The sequence below is a fragment of the Balaenoptera physalus genome (assembly GCF_965194825.1).
Source record: "Balaenoptera physalus genome assembly, chromosome: 20".
Taxonomy (NCBI): Eukaryota; Metazoa; Chordata; class Mammalia; order Artiodactyla; family Balaenopteridae; genus Balaenoptera; species Balaenoptera physalus.
The window spans coordinates 12609198-12623191 of NC_138901.1; the positions used below are offsets into that span (position 1 = coordinate 12609198).

The 13994-nt window shown below is 62.9% G+C and overlaps 2 protein-coding genes across 6 annotated transcripts in view; one reads left to right on the forward strand and one right to left on the reverse strand.

Moving 5' to 3' along the window:
- Nucleotides 1-904: 904 nt before the first annotated feature.
- Nucleotides 905-12816, forward strand: SLC16A3 (solute carrier family 16 member 3). 3 transcript variants are annotated; one of them, XM_082442095.1, is made up of 7 exons: nucleotides 905-996; nucleotides 7638-7767; nucleotides 8471-8530; nucleotides 8869-9116; nucleotides 9587-9730; nucleotides 10028-10792; nucleotides 11723-12816. In XM_082442095.1, exons 4-7 carry the CDS (start codon nucleotides 8894-8896, stop codon nucleotides 11974-11976), a joined length of 1386 nt encoding a protein of 461 aa, XP_082298221.1. In that variant the 5' UTR covers nucleotides 905-996; nucleotides 7638-7767; nucleotides 8471-8530; nucleotides 8869-8893; the 3' UTR covers nucleotides 11977-12816. The 3 variants fall into 3 exon arrangements, with proteins under 3 accessions (XP_082298221.1, XP_082298222.1, XP_082298220.1); XM_082442096.1 differs by lacking the exon at nucleotides 8471-8530; XM_082442094.1 differs by lacking the exons at nucleotides 905-996; nucleotides 7638-7767; nucleotides 8471-8530 and adding an exon at nucleotides 8537-8672.
- Nucleotides 12817-12990: 174 nt separating this feature from the next.
- Nucleotides 12991-13994, reverse strand: part of CSNK1D (casein kinase 1 delta) — a 37181-nt gene continuing 36177 nt past the window's right edge. For all 3 annotated transcript variants that reach the window (XM_082442101.1, XM_082442107.1, XM_082442103.1), the window contains one exon: nucleotides 12991-13095. In XM_082442101.1, the coding sequence (XP_082298227.1) occupies nucleotides 13006-13095 (90 nt within the window). In that variant the 3' untranslated portion in view covers nucleotides 12991-13005. The remainder of the gene's footprint in view (nucleotides 13096-13994) is intronic.

Here is a 13994-nt window from a genome sequence, read left to right on the forward strand (position 1 = left end):
CAGAAGACTCTGGTGTCATTTTGAAGTAGGTTCAATGGAAAGTGGTCCTGTGGCTCGGGGGCAGCCACCAAGTGGTGTCCTGGGCCCAGGCCACCAATGGCCACACTCCCTGGTGCCTCCTCAAACCTTAGTTCTTTCCATCTTGCAGATGAGAAAACCCGGGGTTTGAAACACCTTGCCCAGGATCAGCCAGGATCAACGCTCCCCTTAGGTGAGTGTCTGCGGGGTGTGGGGATGTGGAGCATGCCTTGGGGCCCCCGCCATACCCCCAGCACAGCCCAGTTCTGGGAGCTCGAGAGGAGGGGCAGCGGCTGTTGTCTGGCTCAGCAGCGCACAAAGCCACAGGGGGAAACGGAAGTCAGAGAGGATGGAGGCCTTGCCCAAGATCACCCATGCAGGGCGGGGTGGGGGTTGGGGGGCCGGGGCGGGTGTCGGCCCCGAGGTTTGGATGGGGGCGCAGATCGCAGGGGGCTTGGCCAGGGAGGCCTGCAAAGCCCCAAAGCTGAGCCGAGAGGCGGGAACCCCACGGGGTCCGCGGGCACTTCGCGGCGTGGAGTGCGCCTGGATGCGCGCGCTCACCTGTCAGAGGGCGCGGCCCGGGGCGCGGGGGCGACGGGGGTCACTGCGGGACCCAGTCGGGCTCCCATCAAGCCCAGGCAGAGGGAAGCGAGCGAGCACAGGGTGGGAGATGGAGGGGCGGGAGGGGGCTGCGCGCCCGGGCTCCCAGCCCAGCGCCAGGGGATGGCGAGGCTGGGGGGCCGGTCTGAGGGCGCGGGGGAGCGGGACTGGTCGGGAGAGAAGGCACAACCCGCGCCGGTGTCCGCGCCGTCGGGGAGCACTGGGGCGCCCCTCCCGCGGGGTCCAGGCAGGGCGGCGCCAGGCGGCGGTGACGTACACTGGGGAAGTGCCGCGCGAGCGGCCAGAGCACTGAGTCGCCCCCGGCACCGCGCCCGGCAGCTAGGCGAGCAGAGGCGCGCGGCGGCCGAGCGGCAGCAGGTAGGCACTTCCCGGGTGCTTCCGCGGCTCCGGGACTGGGACCCTCTGAGTCGCCCCGGCGCTGAGTCTGCACCCGGCGTGGGAGCGGCCTCGGGGTCCGCACTTTTGCCTTTCGCCCTCCTGGTCCGGGGGCGCCCCGGGCACAGACGAGCCCCCCACCCCGGGCGGCCCCCATTGAGGGCCCCGGGGAGCCAGCCACACCCCTCCGCGCCCTCGGACCCGAGTCGCGCGACCTCGACTTCCCCGGCTCGTCTGGGCGCCCCTCCGTCGGGCAACCCTCGGGCTGCATCTCCGGTTCCGGGTATAAATAGCTCGGTTCGCGGCGAGCGTCTGGGGCTCGCCGGCTATATTTGGTGGGGCTAACGCCCCCTTGCCGCGGCCCGTGCCCCCTTGCCGGGGGATTGGGGAGCACGTGCACTCCAGGCCGGGGCGCCCGGGGTGGTGGTGCCCGAGGGCCCGTCCTCTCTCTCACCTCCTCCCTGTTCTCACCGCCGCCCTAAACACTCACCAACCCAAACCTGCCCTCAGGCAAAGGCTTCTGATCCAGACTCTGGGCAGAGAGATGGGTACCCACCTTCAGGATCAGACTGGAGTCCCTGAGCTCGCCTCACCCTTCTCCCAGGCCCCTAGCCCTGGGAAAACCAGGTGGGGCCTCAGGGGCCTTGGTTTACTTACCTGAAAAGTGGGTTGACAACTTACCTACATGGATGCTGGCCCAGGCCCGTGGCTGGCAGGCCTGTGAGTGGAAGGGGAAGCAGTTGGGGTCATGGCCGCTTGTGGGGGGGGGGGAGTGCCTGGATTCTGGGTGAGGGACAAAGGGGCAGCCCAGGGCCCAGAGTGCTTCTCTGTCCCAGATGCACTAAGCTGCACACCCAGAGGTGCCTGGGCTGACAGGATCACTCTCTGTGATGACCATGGCCAGGCTGAATGGTCTGAGGGGCAGGAGATGGCAGCTGGACCAACAGCCTTCATGCAGCCCAGGTCAGACGGGCTTGTCCAAAGCCAAGGGCAGGTGTGGGTGCTGTGTGGGTTAGTGGGTTCAGGGGTCCATTGCCTCATTCTGAAGGCCCAAGAGTCTTCAGGGGTCAGATGGGCACTGGGAGGGACAGGGACAGATGCAGGAGTGTGTCCTGGAGGATGGACTGGGCCCTTTGGGCTCAGCTGTTAAGGAGTTGCTCCCATGGTGGGAGGTCTGCCCCCAAGGGACTCTGAGGGCATGGGTGGCAGTGCCCAGACAGGCGTGGAGCCTTCCTGCCCAGCAGTCTGTGGTGTAGACAGTGCCTGGGGTGGACATTGGGAGGCCTGATCCCCAGACAGGCTCTGTAACAACCCCATGTGACCTTGGGCAGGGCCTGATACCCAGGAGGCAACCCAGCTCTCACCCACTCCAGCTGGACACCTCAGTTTGAAGGGCAGCAGGAGCGGGAGGTGTTCATGCTCCTCAGGACACTGGCCAGGGAGAGTGTGTGGAGCGGGGTCTGTGGGGTCCCACACCCTGGCTGGTGGTGTCCGTATGACAAGGCTGACTTGCTCCAGGGCGGTCCTCGCAGAGACCTGGCAGGTGTGGAGGGGGCCAGTTCAGCCTCCTCGAGGTGAGGAGCCCAGCAGAGCCACCCCAGGGCCCCGGGCTGGCCCTTCTGGGAGGTGACCAGTGGAGAAGACAGCCAAGCAGAGCGATCAGTCCATTGGAGACACCTCCGGATCAGGCAGGATCAGGCCTCGGGCGCACTGGGCCCCGACACAGGGGCGGGGCGGGGCAGGAGCGGACAAGACATGGGGCTCCTCATGCCTTCGCCTCGGCGAGTGCAGACCTCCCGGCTTCAGTCTCCATCTGTGAAACGGGCTGTGCGGGGAAGTGGGTCCCGGAGACCCGGAGTTCTCTGTCAATGTTGCTAGCTCCAACTCGCGCCCACCTGGCCCAGCCCCAAAGGGGGGACAGTGAAGCGGGCCCCGCTCTGTGGGAGCCGCGGGGTCCCCTTCGGCGCTCGGGGACGCCCAGTGTGGCTCCGGGGCTCGCTGATCCGGGCAGCCGCGCGCCTTGGCTGTGCGCTCCGGCCAATACGGTAGCGGGAGGGAGGGCGCCTACTTCAGGCAATACGGCGGCGGCTCCTCCCTTGGCGCGGTCACGTCCCCCACGTCCCGCGCGCGGCCAAGCAGCGGGGCTGGGGCGGGGCCGTGCGGAGCATCCTCTCTCCCTCCCCACCTCCCAGCCCCCCCGCTGGCGGCGAGGTCGGCCTGACCCCCACCTGCCCAGCCAGAAGCTGGAACGGGAAGGAGCGTCCGTTGTCCGTCCTGCTCCCTCGGGTCGGGTGGGGGTGGTGGTGGGTGGAGCTCAGGGTCCCTCCACATCCCCCTCCCCAGCCCTTCTCCCCTCCTCAGCCACCTCCCCCCTCCTACTTGTTCCAAAGGCCCTATGTGGTGGTGGTGGGAGCTGGGAACCCAGTTTTGGTGGAAGGGGCCCCTCTTGGCTGATGGGGCTTGCCGACACAGAGACCACCTTCTGGGCCTTGGCCTTAGGTTACAGGCTTTCGGGTTGGGGGGCTGTAGGGAGTTGAGGAATGGGACAAGGTGGCCACGTGGATGGGCAGGCCAGGCACTCCCAGGCTGGGCAGGGTTGGGTCCAGGCCTGGAGGGGGACAGCTTGGGCCTGCTCAACTACCTCCTGGCCCCTCCTCATTGCCCACTGAGCTCTCTAGAGGAGGGGGCTCCAACAGGGTAAGCACAAGAACATCCCCAGGGCCACTCTCGAATGGCCTCCTCCTGTCATAACGGGGTGATGGTGGTGGAGCGGAGAATGACTCAGAGCCAGGGGCTGGCCTGGGGCGCAGTGTCCAATCTGGTGAATGAGGCCACTGTTTCCACCCCACCGGCCCCTGCAAGAGGACGTGAGCCCACCTGAGAGTTTGCAGGGGCACTGGATATGTGGTGGAGAGCTGTGTGGTCAGTGGAGGTGGGGTGGAGGGCCCAGGCCAAGCTGAGGAGGCCTGGACCAGACCTTCACCCACTGCCCAGCTCCCACCTCCCCAGAAAAAGCCCCAGTCACCTCTCTCCAGTCACAGCTCCAAACACAGGTGAGGGCAGGGCTGAGGTGGGCATCTGGGGTCCTTTCCCCCCTCTTGGGAGGGAGACAGGCACTCTGACCAGTGGTGGATGGGTGAGTGTCCTGGATCTTCTGCTTACCTGTTTGCACAACAGGGGCAATGGGAGAAGGAAGAAGGGGAGGTTCTCCCTCCTCCTGAGGGTGCAGCACCCTCTTGCCTGTCAGCTACCCCCATGGGCTTCAGGGGCCTTGGGGCTCGAGGAGCCAGGTGCTAGCCACACTGGCCCGCTTCCCTGTTGCTCAGGCATGTCTCCCAAGCCACCTGGTGCGGGAAGAGTCAGGAAGAAATGTAATTGCCCCTTTCCTGCCCTGCCCACCTGGAGCTAGTCTCCAAGGACTAGAAGTCCAGTTAGGTAACTGGCCAGCCTAGAAAGTGCACCGACTTAGCACCTGGGACAGGACACAGGCTCTAGGGCTGGGGGCCCCCCCGCACTGAACCCTGCTCCCTGGGTTCATGGCCTGCCCTGGGGACTGATGGGCCACAGACCCAGGACCCAAGGTGGGTGAGGGGACTGCCAGTACAGAGGCCTAATGAGCAGCGGCAAGCTGTGGCTGGATTGGAGTGGCAGAAGGGGTCTGGGAGGTGGTGAGGCCAACAGGATGTGAGTTCAGGGCTGGCTCTGAGGTGGGCGTGTGGGGTCGGGTTGGGAACACATTGGTATGAGGTTTGCACTAGCTCTCCGGGTGGATATGTGGGGGTGGGGGTGAGGCTGGGCACTGTCACCACCAAGATGGCATTCAAAGCCGGTGAGTGTAGGCAGAGAAGGGTGGCACTGGGGAGAGGGGTAATGCAGAAGCTGGAGCCTGACCCCAGCTAGGACTCTCACCCAGATAGCCAGTGGGCCCCTGAGGGAGCAGCTGGTGGGAGCCCTTGATTTGGGAGGGCACAATGGACGGGTCATTCTGAGGGACCTCTGTGTACATTCCTCTTTGGGCCGGGACCTGGGGGCAGTCCCTGGAGCCTCACCTGACCCAGAAGCGGGCACATACACCCCACCTGGGAGATCAGCTTTCTGAGGCCCAGAGGGCGGGTTATTTCTGGGCTGCGTACATGGTTTGCATGCTTCTCTGGGAGACTAAATGTCACTGAAAGGACAGCCGGCCGGCATGTGCTCACAGATGTGCTGGTGTCACCTCCCTCTGCGCTGCACTGAGGGTCTCCGACCGGCCCCCAAGGGGGCTGCTCCTCCCACCCTGGGTTTTCCTTGGAACATCAGCCACCTGTACCCAAGCCTGCCTCTTCAACATGACGGGCTGGGCTGATTGAGGACATTTTGCTCTTGGAAATCCCAGCTCCTTCTCCACCCACCCCATAAATACACAGAGCACTGCTGAGCGAAATCCCTTTGCCCCCAACCTAGAGCCCCCCAGCCCTCCATCATCTTCCCTGCTTGCTCACCAGCACCTACACCTCCGTTGGCAAACTGAAATTCACTAGAAACCTCAGTTTGAGGGCCATCTGGTGTGGGGAACGGGTTGAGGGTCATTTCAGTGTGGCTGGCACCCTGGGCTGGGGGGTTAGCTGGGAGAAAGTAGTGTCTGAAGAGCTTCTGGGGCATTCAGGGGTTGGTGAGAGAGATGACCATACTGGGCCTTGGTCCAGGCACAAAAGATGGCCCCCTCCCCACATGAGCTTCACGTGGCAGCCCCTTGGCCCACACAGGTCCCAGAACGCGCTGTACCCTCCTGCCTCTGGGCCTTGGCACCCATCCCTCTGCCTCCTCACCCTCCCAGATGCTAGTTCTCCTGAGGATCCTGGGGGCCTCCAGGGAGGACCCAGCCCTGGCAGGCAGAGAATGGGGCCTCAAAGGTTGCGGTGCCCATGATCCCCATGGTGCACCAGGCATGGCTGGTGGAACCACGGAAATCTTAGAGGGAGGCCCTCCTTTGTTCTGTTTTGGAACCTTGGGTTTATAAGAGTTGGGCTATTCCTAATTGCTCGGCCCAGACACACTCCCCTCCTTGGCCTCTACATGGCCCACTTGATTTACTTTAAGAAGCCCACAACCCCAAACATGCCAGGATTCTGAGGACAACCAGCCCCTCAGTGCCCCCATGACCATGACCACTGTCCTGAGTCCTGGGTCTGGGGTTCCTGTGCTTTCTGCCTTAAATAGTGTCACTGCATCAATAAGTATTGCTTAAGATAAGTATATCTTAGGAATGTTCCCATTCCTAAGATATACTTATTAGTTTTTTGTTTTTTTTAATATCACTCAGATGCACGTACCTTAGAGACCTTTTAAACTTAACGCTATCAAGGGGAAGGGACAGCAGCTCGGTACCCCCACCTGGGAAGTTTGGCTGCGGATGACCTTTGTCCCTTTGTCCCGTTCCAGGCTCAGGCACCCGGCTGTGTTGTCAAAGGCAGGGCTCTGGAGGAGAAACTAGGGGTGGGCCACACCAAAGCTGTGCTCAGACTGTCCCGTCCCAGGTTCTGTGCAGCCTCAGATGTGGAGGTGGCCACCCAGGGGGCTATGCCAGGTCACGGGTCTGTGCACACATTTGCAGGAGGATGGGGGGCTCCCTTGGCTGGGGTGCCCCCGTGCACCCTTCAGCTGTGTCCCCGGACGGCTGCGCAGCCCTTGGTGTCGGACGCACCCTTCATCCTGCTCACTGAAGCCCAGGAGCCTTCCAAGCACTGGGGCAAAGTGCTTGAAAGAGCACTGGGGTCTGAGTGCCGGGAGAGGTGAGGGCTTCTCCTAGGTTTCCCAAAAGTGGCGCCTGTGGCCCTGGCCCAGCTGAGAACCAGCAGAGGCTCTGAAGGTGGACCTCTGGCCCAGTCTGGGGTCGGGGGCAGGGCCGCTGTTCTGCTCTGGTGGGCTGTGTCTGCCTTGTCATCACCCTGACAGCCAGCTGGCTCCTGGAGGTCTGGTCATCAAAGGGTGGTGCCCACGGACAGCAGCTACTTCTTAGAATCACCTAGGATGCCCTTAAAAAACAATCCCCCCCAACACCCTTTGAATCAAAGCCCAGGACCTCCCTCCACTGCTGAATCAGAACCTGGATACCCACCCGTCCACTGAATCAGAGCCCACCCCCCGCACTGAATCAGATCTCAGACGCCCCACCACCACTAAATCAGAGCCCAGATCCCCCCAAGACTACTGAATCAGAGCCCCCAGAGGGCACAGCACCTGTGGCTGGGGTGCTGGGGGGCAGGCTGGAGGCAGGGGGGGGCGGGGGGGGAGCAGAGAGTGTGTCTTATTTTCCACATTCCTTTCCCGCCACACTGAAGCTGTGCTCAGACTGTCCGGGCATAGAAGCCCTTGTCCTCATTCCAGAGCCCTGTCCCAGGTTCTGTGTAGCCTCAGATGAAAGAGTGGCCACCTGGAGGGCTGTGCCAGGTCAAGAAGGATTCAAGGAAAAGGGGCAAGGGGTGGAGTCAGGACAGATTATGAAACCCAGGAAGGCGGGCTGATAGGAAGGGGGCTGTGGCGCTGCGTGTGCAGCTCGTGCAGGAAGTGCTCGGGCATCGTGCAGGTGGAGTGTTTACACCACTAAGTCGGCAGATACTACACATCAGCGCTTCCCCCACCAGGGAGCTGGTTTATAGCTCACTGCTGGTGGGGAGACAGCTTCAGTGGGCAGCAAGCGGCTGGATCCAACAAGCCCTCCCTTCCCCGCGCCTGCAGCAAGGTCTACTCTGTCCTTGGAACAGCTTCTGCCAGGTGAGGTGGGGGGACTAGGCCACCAGGCTGATCTCTGGGATTAGGGGGTTTCTGGAGCAAGGATCAGGGAGGGGTAGGGGATGAAGATGGGAGTGGAGGGGAGGATCTCCAGATGGAAATCTGGCTGCAGTGTTTCAAGTTACTGGGCCTCAAATGAGCTTAGTTCCTGGGGTTTAAAAGAGGAAAGTTGACCCTGAGCTTCTTCAGGTTTTGGGCCGGCAGTGGGTGCGGCCAGCTCCCTCCTTGGCAGCCTGGGGGCTAGAATGGTTTGCTCTGGTAGGCCGGGTGGAAGCGTGTCCCTCCTGCCCTTCCCTCGCCAGAAGGGTTAAACTCCAGCGGCCGACAGGCACCTTCCACCTGGGCTGGCCCTGCTGCCCTCAGGCTCCCAAAAGAGCTGAGGCAGGTGGATGATAACGAGATGGGACGAGTCGGGGCCAGCACAGTGACCCCCGCCCTCCCCACCTGCTCTTCCCCGCACAGCACAGCCTGTGTGAGCCTCTTCAGACTCTCACTTCTTGTGCAATGTGATCAGAGTGGAAAGGACTGGGGCGCCCTGTCCCCCTGGGGGTGGGAGAGCAAGGCTGGCCACATCTAGATTGAGGTCTCAAGGGACTGCAGCCTAGATCGGGCCCCAGGTCCTCACCAGGGCTGGCTTCACTGCCCGAGGTGCTGGCTGCTAAAACCACACTGCTTCCCAACACAGGGTCAGGCGGGAGGCCAGAGCACGGCTGACTTCCCCACTGGGGTCTGCCCTCCTCAGGAGGTAACTTGAGACCTGGCTGAGCCCAAAAAAGCCACTGCCCTTTAGAGCCAGCTGTATGGGAGCAGGCCAGGCCTGAGCGGGGGAGGGAGGAGGAGCTGCAGCTGCTGGTCACCCAGACCTTCCTGCCCTGCACCCAGCACAGGTGAGGGTCAGAGGCAGGGCTCTCAGGTAACATCGGGCAGGTGGCCTGGCCCAGAGCTGAGCTCCTGCTGGGGGTTGAGGCCTGAAGGGAGGGGTGGCCGGCCCGGGTGCCAGCCCTCAGGTGCTGTCCCCACACTGCAGGGCTGCAGCTGGGTGACTGCCTGACAACCGAGTCAGCCTGGCTTCCTCTTTCTCAGGGACGCGGAACCAGCCCTCCTGGCCATGGGAGGGGCAGTGGTCGACGAGGGCCCGACGGGCGTCAAGGCCCCAGATGGGGGCTGGGGCTGGGCCATCCTTTGGGGCTGTTTTGTCATCACAGGCTTCTCCTACGCCTTCCCCAAGGCGGTCAGCGTCTTCTTCAAAGAGCTCATACGAGAGTTTGGGATAGGCTACAGTGACACAGCCTGGATCTCCTCCATCCTGTTGGCCATGCTGTACGGGACAGGTGAGGGGCCGTCATGCCAGGTGACTGCCTCTGGGAGTTCAGAAAGTTCAGTTCCGGACAAAAAGGCCTGGGGGTCGGGGGTTGGGTAGCGCACCCAGCGTCTTCAGCCCCGGTCCCCAGGGGCACCTGGTGGGGAGCCCTCGAGGATGCCGTGGTCTCCAAAGTGCAGACGGGCACAGGCCAAGGCTGTCTGGGACCCTGTCCAAAGGGCTGTGTCTGCACAGCTGTGCTGGATCCCGGAGCCGTTCTTGCTGCCTGCACAGACCAACCAGAAAAGACCCCCTCTAACGGGGACCGTTCCTTGTGAGGCATGCTTTGCTTAAAAGATTGGCGAGCGTGACCTGCACGCTGGGCACCTGGTGCCCCTGTGTATCCTGAGCCAGGGGCAAGGGGGCATCAGGGAAGGGCAGGTCTCTCTGGGCATGGAGAGCCTCGGTCCCGCCCCTCAGCTGCTGTCCCCCACCCCCCAGGCCCGCTCTGCAGCGTGTGTGTGAATCGCTTTGGCTGCCGGCCCGTCATGTTCACAGGTGGCCTCTTGGCATCCCTGGGCATGGTGTCTGCATCCTTCTGTGGAAGCATCATCCAGCTCTACCTCACCGCTGGGGTCATTACCGGTGAGTGAGGCCCCGCCAGAAGTGGGGCGGCCGGGTGGCGATGGCTCATGTTGACGGAAGAGAAAGGACCTCCCAGGGGTGGGCAGCTGTGGGGTGTACCCACTGGGCTCCATCCTGTCCCTCGTTCCCCGTCTGTCTCTCCCGGGCACGTGGGTTGGCAACAGGGGCTCTGAACACACGCTGAGTCTCCTCATGTCGACGCCTGTCAGACCCACACATACAATCATTCAGGCGGGAGCCCGTGCTGGGGAGAACTGGGGCCGGGCCACCTGCGCTCACCCGCCCACTCTCCTCCAGGCTTGGGTTTGGCGCTCAACTTCCAGCCCTCACTCATCATGCTCAACCGCTACTTCAACAAGCGGCGCCCCATGGCCAACGGGTTGGCGGCAGCGGGCAGCCCGGTGTTCCTGTCCACCCTGTCCCCGCTGGGGCAGGTGCTGCAGGACCACTATGGCTGGCGGGGCGGCTTCCTCATCCTGGGTGGCCTGCTGCTCAACTGCTGTGTGTGTGCTGCACTCATGCGGCCCCTGGAGGCGCCCCGGCTGGGTTCAGGTTCGGGGCCTGGGCCCCAGCGGCCGTCCCGGCGGCTGCTGGACCTGAGCGTCTTCAGGGACCGCGGCTTTGTCATCTATGCCCTGGCCGCCTCCATCATGGTGCTGGGGCTCTTTGTGCCGCCTGTGTTCGTGGTGAGCTACGCCAAGGACCTGGGTGTGCCCGACACCCAGGCGGCCTTCCTGCTCAGCATCCTGGGCTTCATCGACATCTTCGCGAGGCCTACCGCCGGCTTCATCACAGGGCTCAAGAAGGTGCGGCCCTACTCTGTCTACCTCTTCAGCTTCTCCATGTTCTTCAACGGCTTCACCGACCTCACGGGATCCACGGCCAGCAACTACGGTGGCCTGGTGGTCTTCTGCATCTTCTTTGGCATCTCCTACGGCATGGTGGGGGCCCTGCAGTTCGAGGTACTCATGGCCATTGTGGGCACCCAGAAGTTCTCCAGTGCCATTGGCCTCGTGCTGCTGCTGGAGGCCATAGCTGTGCTCATTGGACCCCCGTCGGGAGGTGAGTGCTGGGGGCAGGGTGGGGAGCGAAGTGCCTCCCCTCCCTGAGGCCTGGCCAGGCCTCCAGGCAGTTCCCACACCTGCTCTTCCTGGGGAGGGTACTCACCATGGGGGGCTCTTAGCTGGAGGGACCCCCGGGACCCCCCCCGCCCCCGCTCCCAGCCTTGTCTAGCCAGGCCACCGTGTACCTCAGCACATAGCCAGCTGGTGTCAGGAGAGAACATGGCCTCTCACACACTCTGGGTCCCCCCCTTGGTTCATTGTGGGAGGAGGCCATGGGCTTGAGTCGTGGGGACAGGTGATGGCTCCAGGGTGGAGTGCTGGTCCTCCTTTCTGGCTGTCCCCACACGCTGGGGAGGCTCAGAGCTGAAGGTCGGGCCGGCTTCTGTTACGTTGGGCTTTTGCTTTATTTTTTGATAACTGAGAAAATAATGGTGTGCAATTAAAATGGTGTGGACGGTGGGAGCAGTGTGGCCAAGGCCCCACCGAGCCTCTGCACCTGGGTTTGGGTCTCTCCAGCCAACCCTGTAGTCCCCCTGCTTCCCACTTGGCCTTGGCCTCTGGCTCTTCCTGCCTGGAGAGGTCTGGGGCGAGGGTGAGGAGGTGCCTGAATCGTCACTGTCTCGGGGTCCCAGGGTCCTTCTGGGGCCCAGGCGGTTCCTACGAGGGCCGCCAAAGTGACAGGCAGCGGGGCCAGATCCCTCCAGGTGCCTCCACCTGGCAGGGGATGAGGCCCCACCGGAGGCTCTGCTCCAAACCCTCATCAAAGCCACTCTGCTTTAGCCTCTGGGTCTGCGCTACCCGGGGGAAGGTGGTGGGGGTGTGGGTGGCTGCCTCAAGGGCCCTGGGCTGTCCCCGGCAGGGCACTGGTGACTGGGGGGATTTGGTGGAAGCTTCAGCCCTGGGCTGACCCTGTCCCCCTGCACTGCAGGCAAGCTCCTGGATGCGACGCACGTGTACCAGTACGTGTTTGTCCTGGCGGGGGCTGAGGTGCTGGCCTCCTCCATCGTGCTGGTGCTGGGCAACTTCTTCTGCATTGGGAAGAGGCCCGAGGCGGCCACGGAGGAGGAGCATCACAAGCCCCCCGAGGACGTGAGGGTGGACTCTCGGGAAGTGGAGCACTTCCTGAAGACAGAGCCTGAGAAGAACGGGGAGGTCGTTCACACCCCAGAAACGAGCGTCTGAGCCGGGGGAGGCCAGCAGGGGTGGCAGGGAACTGGACAGAAACCATCAACGCTCGTATTTATTTCACAAACAGGACTAGCTTGGGCGGGGCTCTTGGCTCCACGCCCGCCGCCCAGGCAGCGGATCATCGCCCGATCGGTGTTTTTCAGGGGACGTGGCAGGGTGGGAACATGTCATTCCAAGGTGGATCTGTGGTGAAGCCAAGCCGTGAGGTTATGAGCCGTCTGCACCAGGGACCCCACCTGCTGACCCCAGGGAGCCCGGTGCCCACCGCTGGGCTCAAGGACCCAGAGACCCACGCTTTGGAGACAACATGATTTTAATCAGGGGGCGGGGCCGGGGACAGCTGCGGAGCAGGCACTGCCACGACAGGCCTCCCTGCGTGCCCATGAGCGCCCCATCCTGCCGGGTCTCCCCATGCGCCCCAGCCCACCCCTCTTTGAGCGTCCAGTGTACAAAGCTCCCTCCTTCACTTCTGAAGGTTTGAGATAAACCTGCATGTGGGAGGTGCCGTCTCAGAAGGAATATCTTCCAGGAGCTGCAGGAGTTTTGCTCTACGTAGGGGCAGTAGTCTAACTGTTCACCCCAAATCTCACTTTATCAACAAATAGCCTGGTTATTTTTACAAAGTGGTTCTGGTCCTTGTTAGCCATGTTGGCCTTCTAAGCACTGCTGGTACTGGACCCTGCCCTGATGGACCCCAAATGGCTCAGAGTGTTCACACAGCACCCTGGTGGCTGGCAGGGAAGGGGTCACGCTGCAGGGGTGTGTCCACTGAAGCTGAGATATACGTGTGGTTTCTGTTCACTGGTGTGTGTTTAAAGAAAATGATCTGCCTGCCTTTTGTTTATTCGCTCTCAGTTAGCTGACAGTCACCGCACGTGGTCAGGGTCCTGGGCTGGTATCTGCTCCCCATCCTCCTCGAACAGCCCCACTCAGCCTCACCCCGGGTACTTCACACCCACCTGCCCTTGTGGCCAGCGGCGGCCTATGTGGCTGGGAGCCCGGTCAGAGGCCGCTGGGGCCGCCTCAGTAGGTGGTGCGTCGAGGGCGCTGGGGATGGCAGCGGGCACCCTGGCGGGCCGCGTGCAGCCGGAGAGATGCCACGTCCCTGCTCCTCTGCAACGAAAAGCAAGCAAGAGCTCACATCTTGGGTCTGCCCCAGAGACGTCGCCCCAAAGGGGCTGCTGTCTCCCTCCTCCATCTGCCCCTTGAGCTCTATGAGGGAGCCAGGCACCTGCCCGCAGCCCCCTGCCCCATCTGTCATCCTTTCTGTCCTCCCTTCCCCTCTGCCAGGGGCTTGGGCTGTGGGTGGTGCTAGCAGTCACAGGGGTCAAGTGGTAGCCCTGCATCCGCTGACCTCACCCTGTAATAAGGTGGGCCAGGCAGGGCCCCCAGGCCAGCCCCTGGGCAAAGCTGAGCCATAAGCGCCCCACTTGTCAGGTCTTAAAGGGCGAGCCCCACCTGTGGTCTCTGCAACCACCTACCTGAGCCGGAGGGAGGCAGGGAAGAGTATGCAAGTGGGCAGCCTGCTTGTGCCCCTCCCCCAGCCACCTCCCAGCCCTCATCACACCGCCCCCTTCTCTCCTGATATGAGCTTGGCCTGGCTGTCGCCAGTCATTCAGTTATCCTGGGTCTCCTGGAACCAGCTGTGGTGGTGACCAGGGCCCCAGTATCCCGCGCTAGTACCCCCTCACTCTCACTTGAAGCTGCCTCATGCGTTCCCCCCTCCCTACTCGAGGACTGGCGACTCTCTACAGGCATGCTCTGGGGACACTGTTCAGTGATTCTGAGATGGTCAACATGTGGGAGTTGCTCCGCTGGGGTTGGGACCCACAGCTGGTCTGGGGCTGGACCCATGCACCCCAGGGTGGACCTGAGGCCCCCTGCCCGCACAGCAGCGACACCAGCTGGTTAAAGCATCCAGGGGCTCTGCCAAGATTGGAGACTGATCCGCAGGGGCCCTGGGGGAGAAGGTGACCAGACCATCTTGACTGCCTAGTTTTCTGGTTCCAGAT

Coding starts and splice junctions, on each gene's coding strand:
- SLC16A3 (XM_082442095.1), top strand. CDS start 8,894: ATGGGAGGGGCAGTGGTCGACGAGGGCCCGACGGGCGTCAAGGCCCCA. Junction 9,731..10,027: donor CACCGCTGGGGTCATTACCG/GTGAGTGAGGCC, acceptor ACTCTCCTCCAG/GCTTGGGTTTGGCGCTCAAC. Junction 10,793..11,722: donor CATTGGACCCCCGTCGGGAG/GTGAGTGCTGGG, acceptor CCTGCACTGCAG/GCAAGCTCCTGGATGCGACG.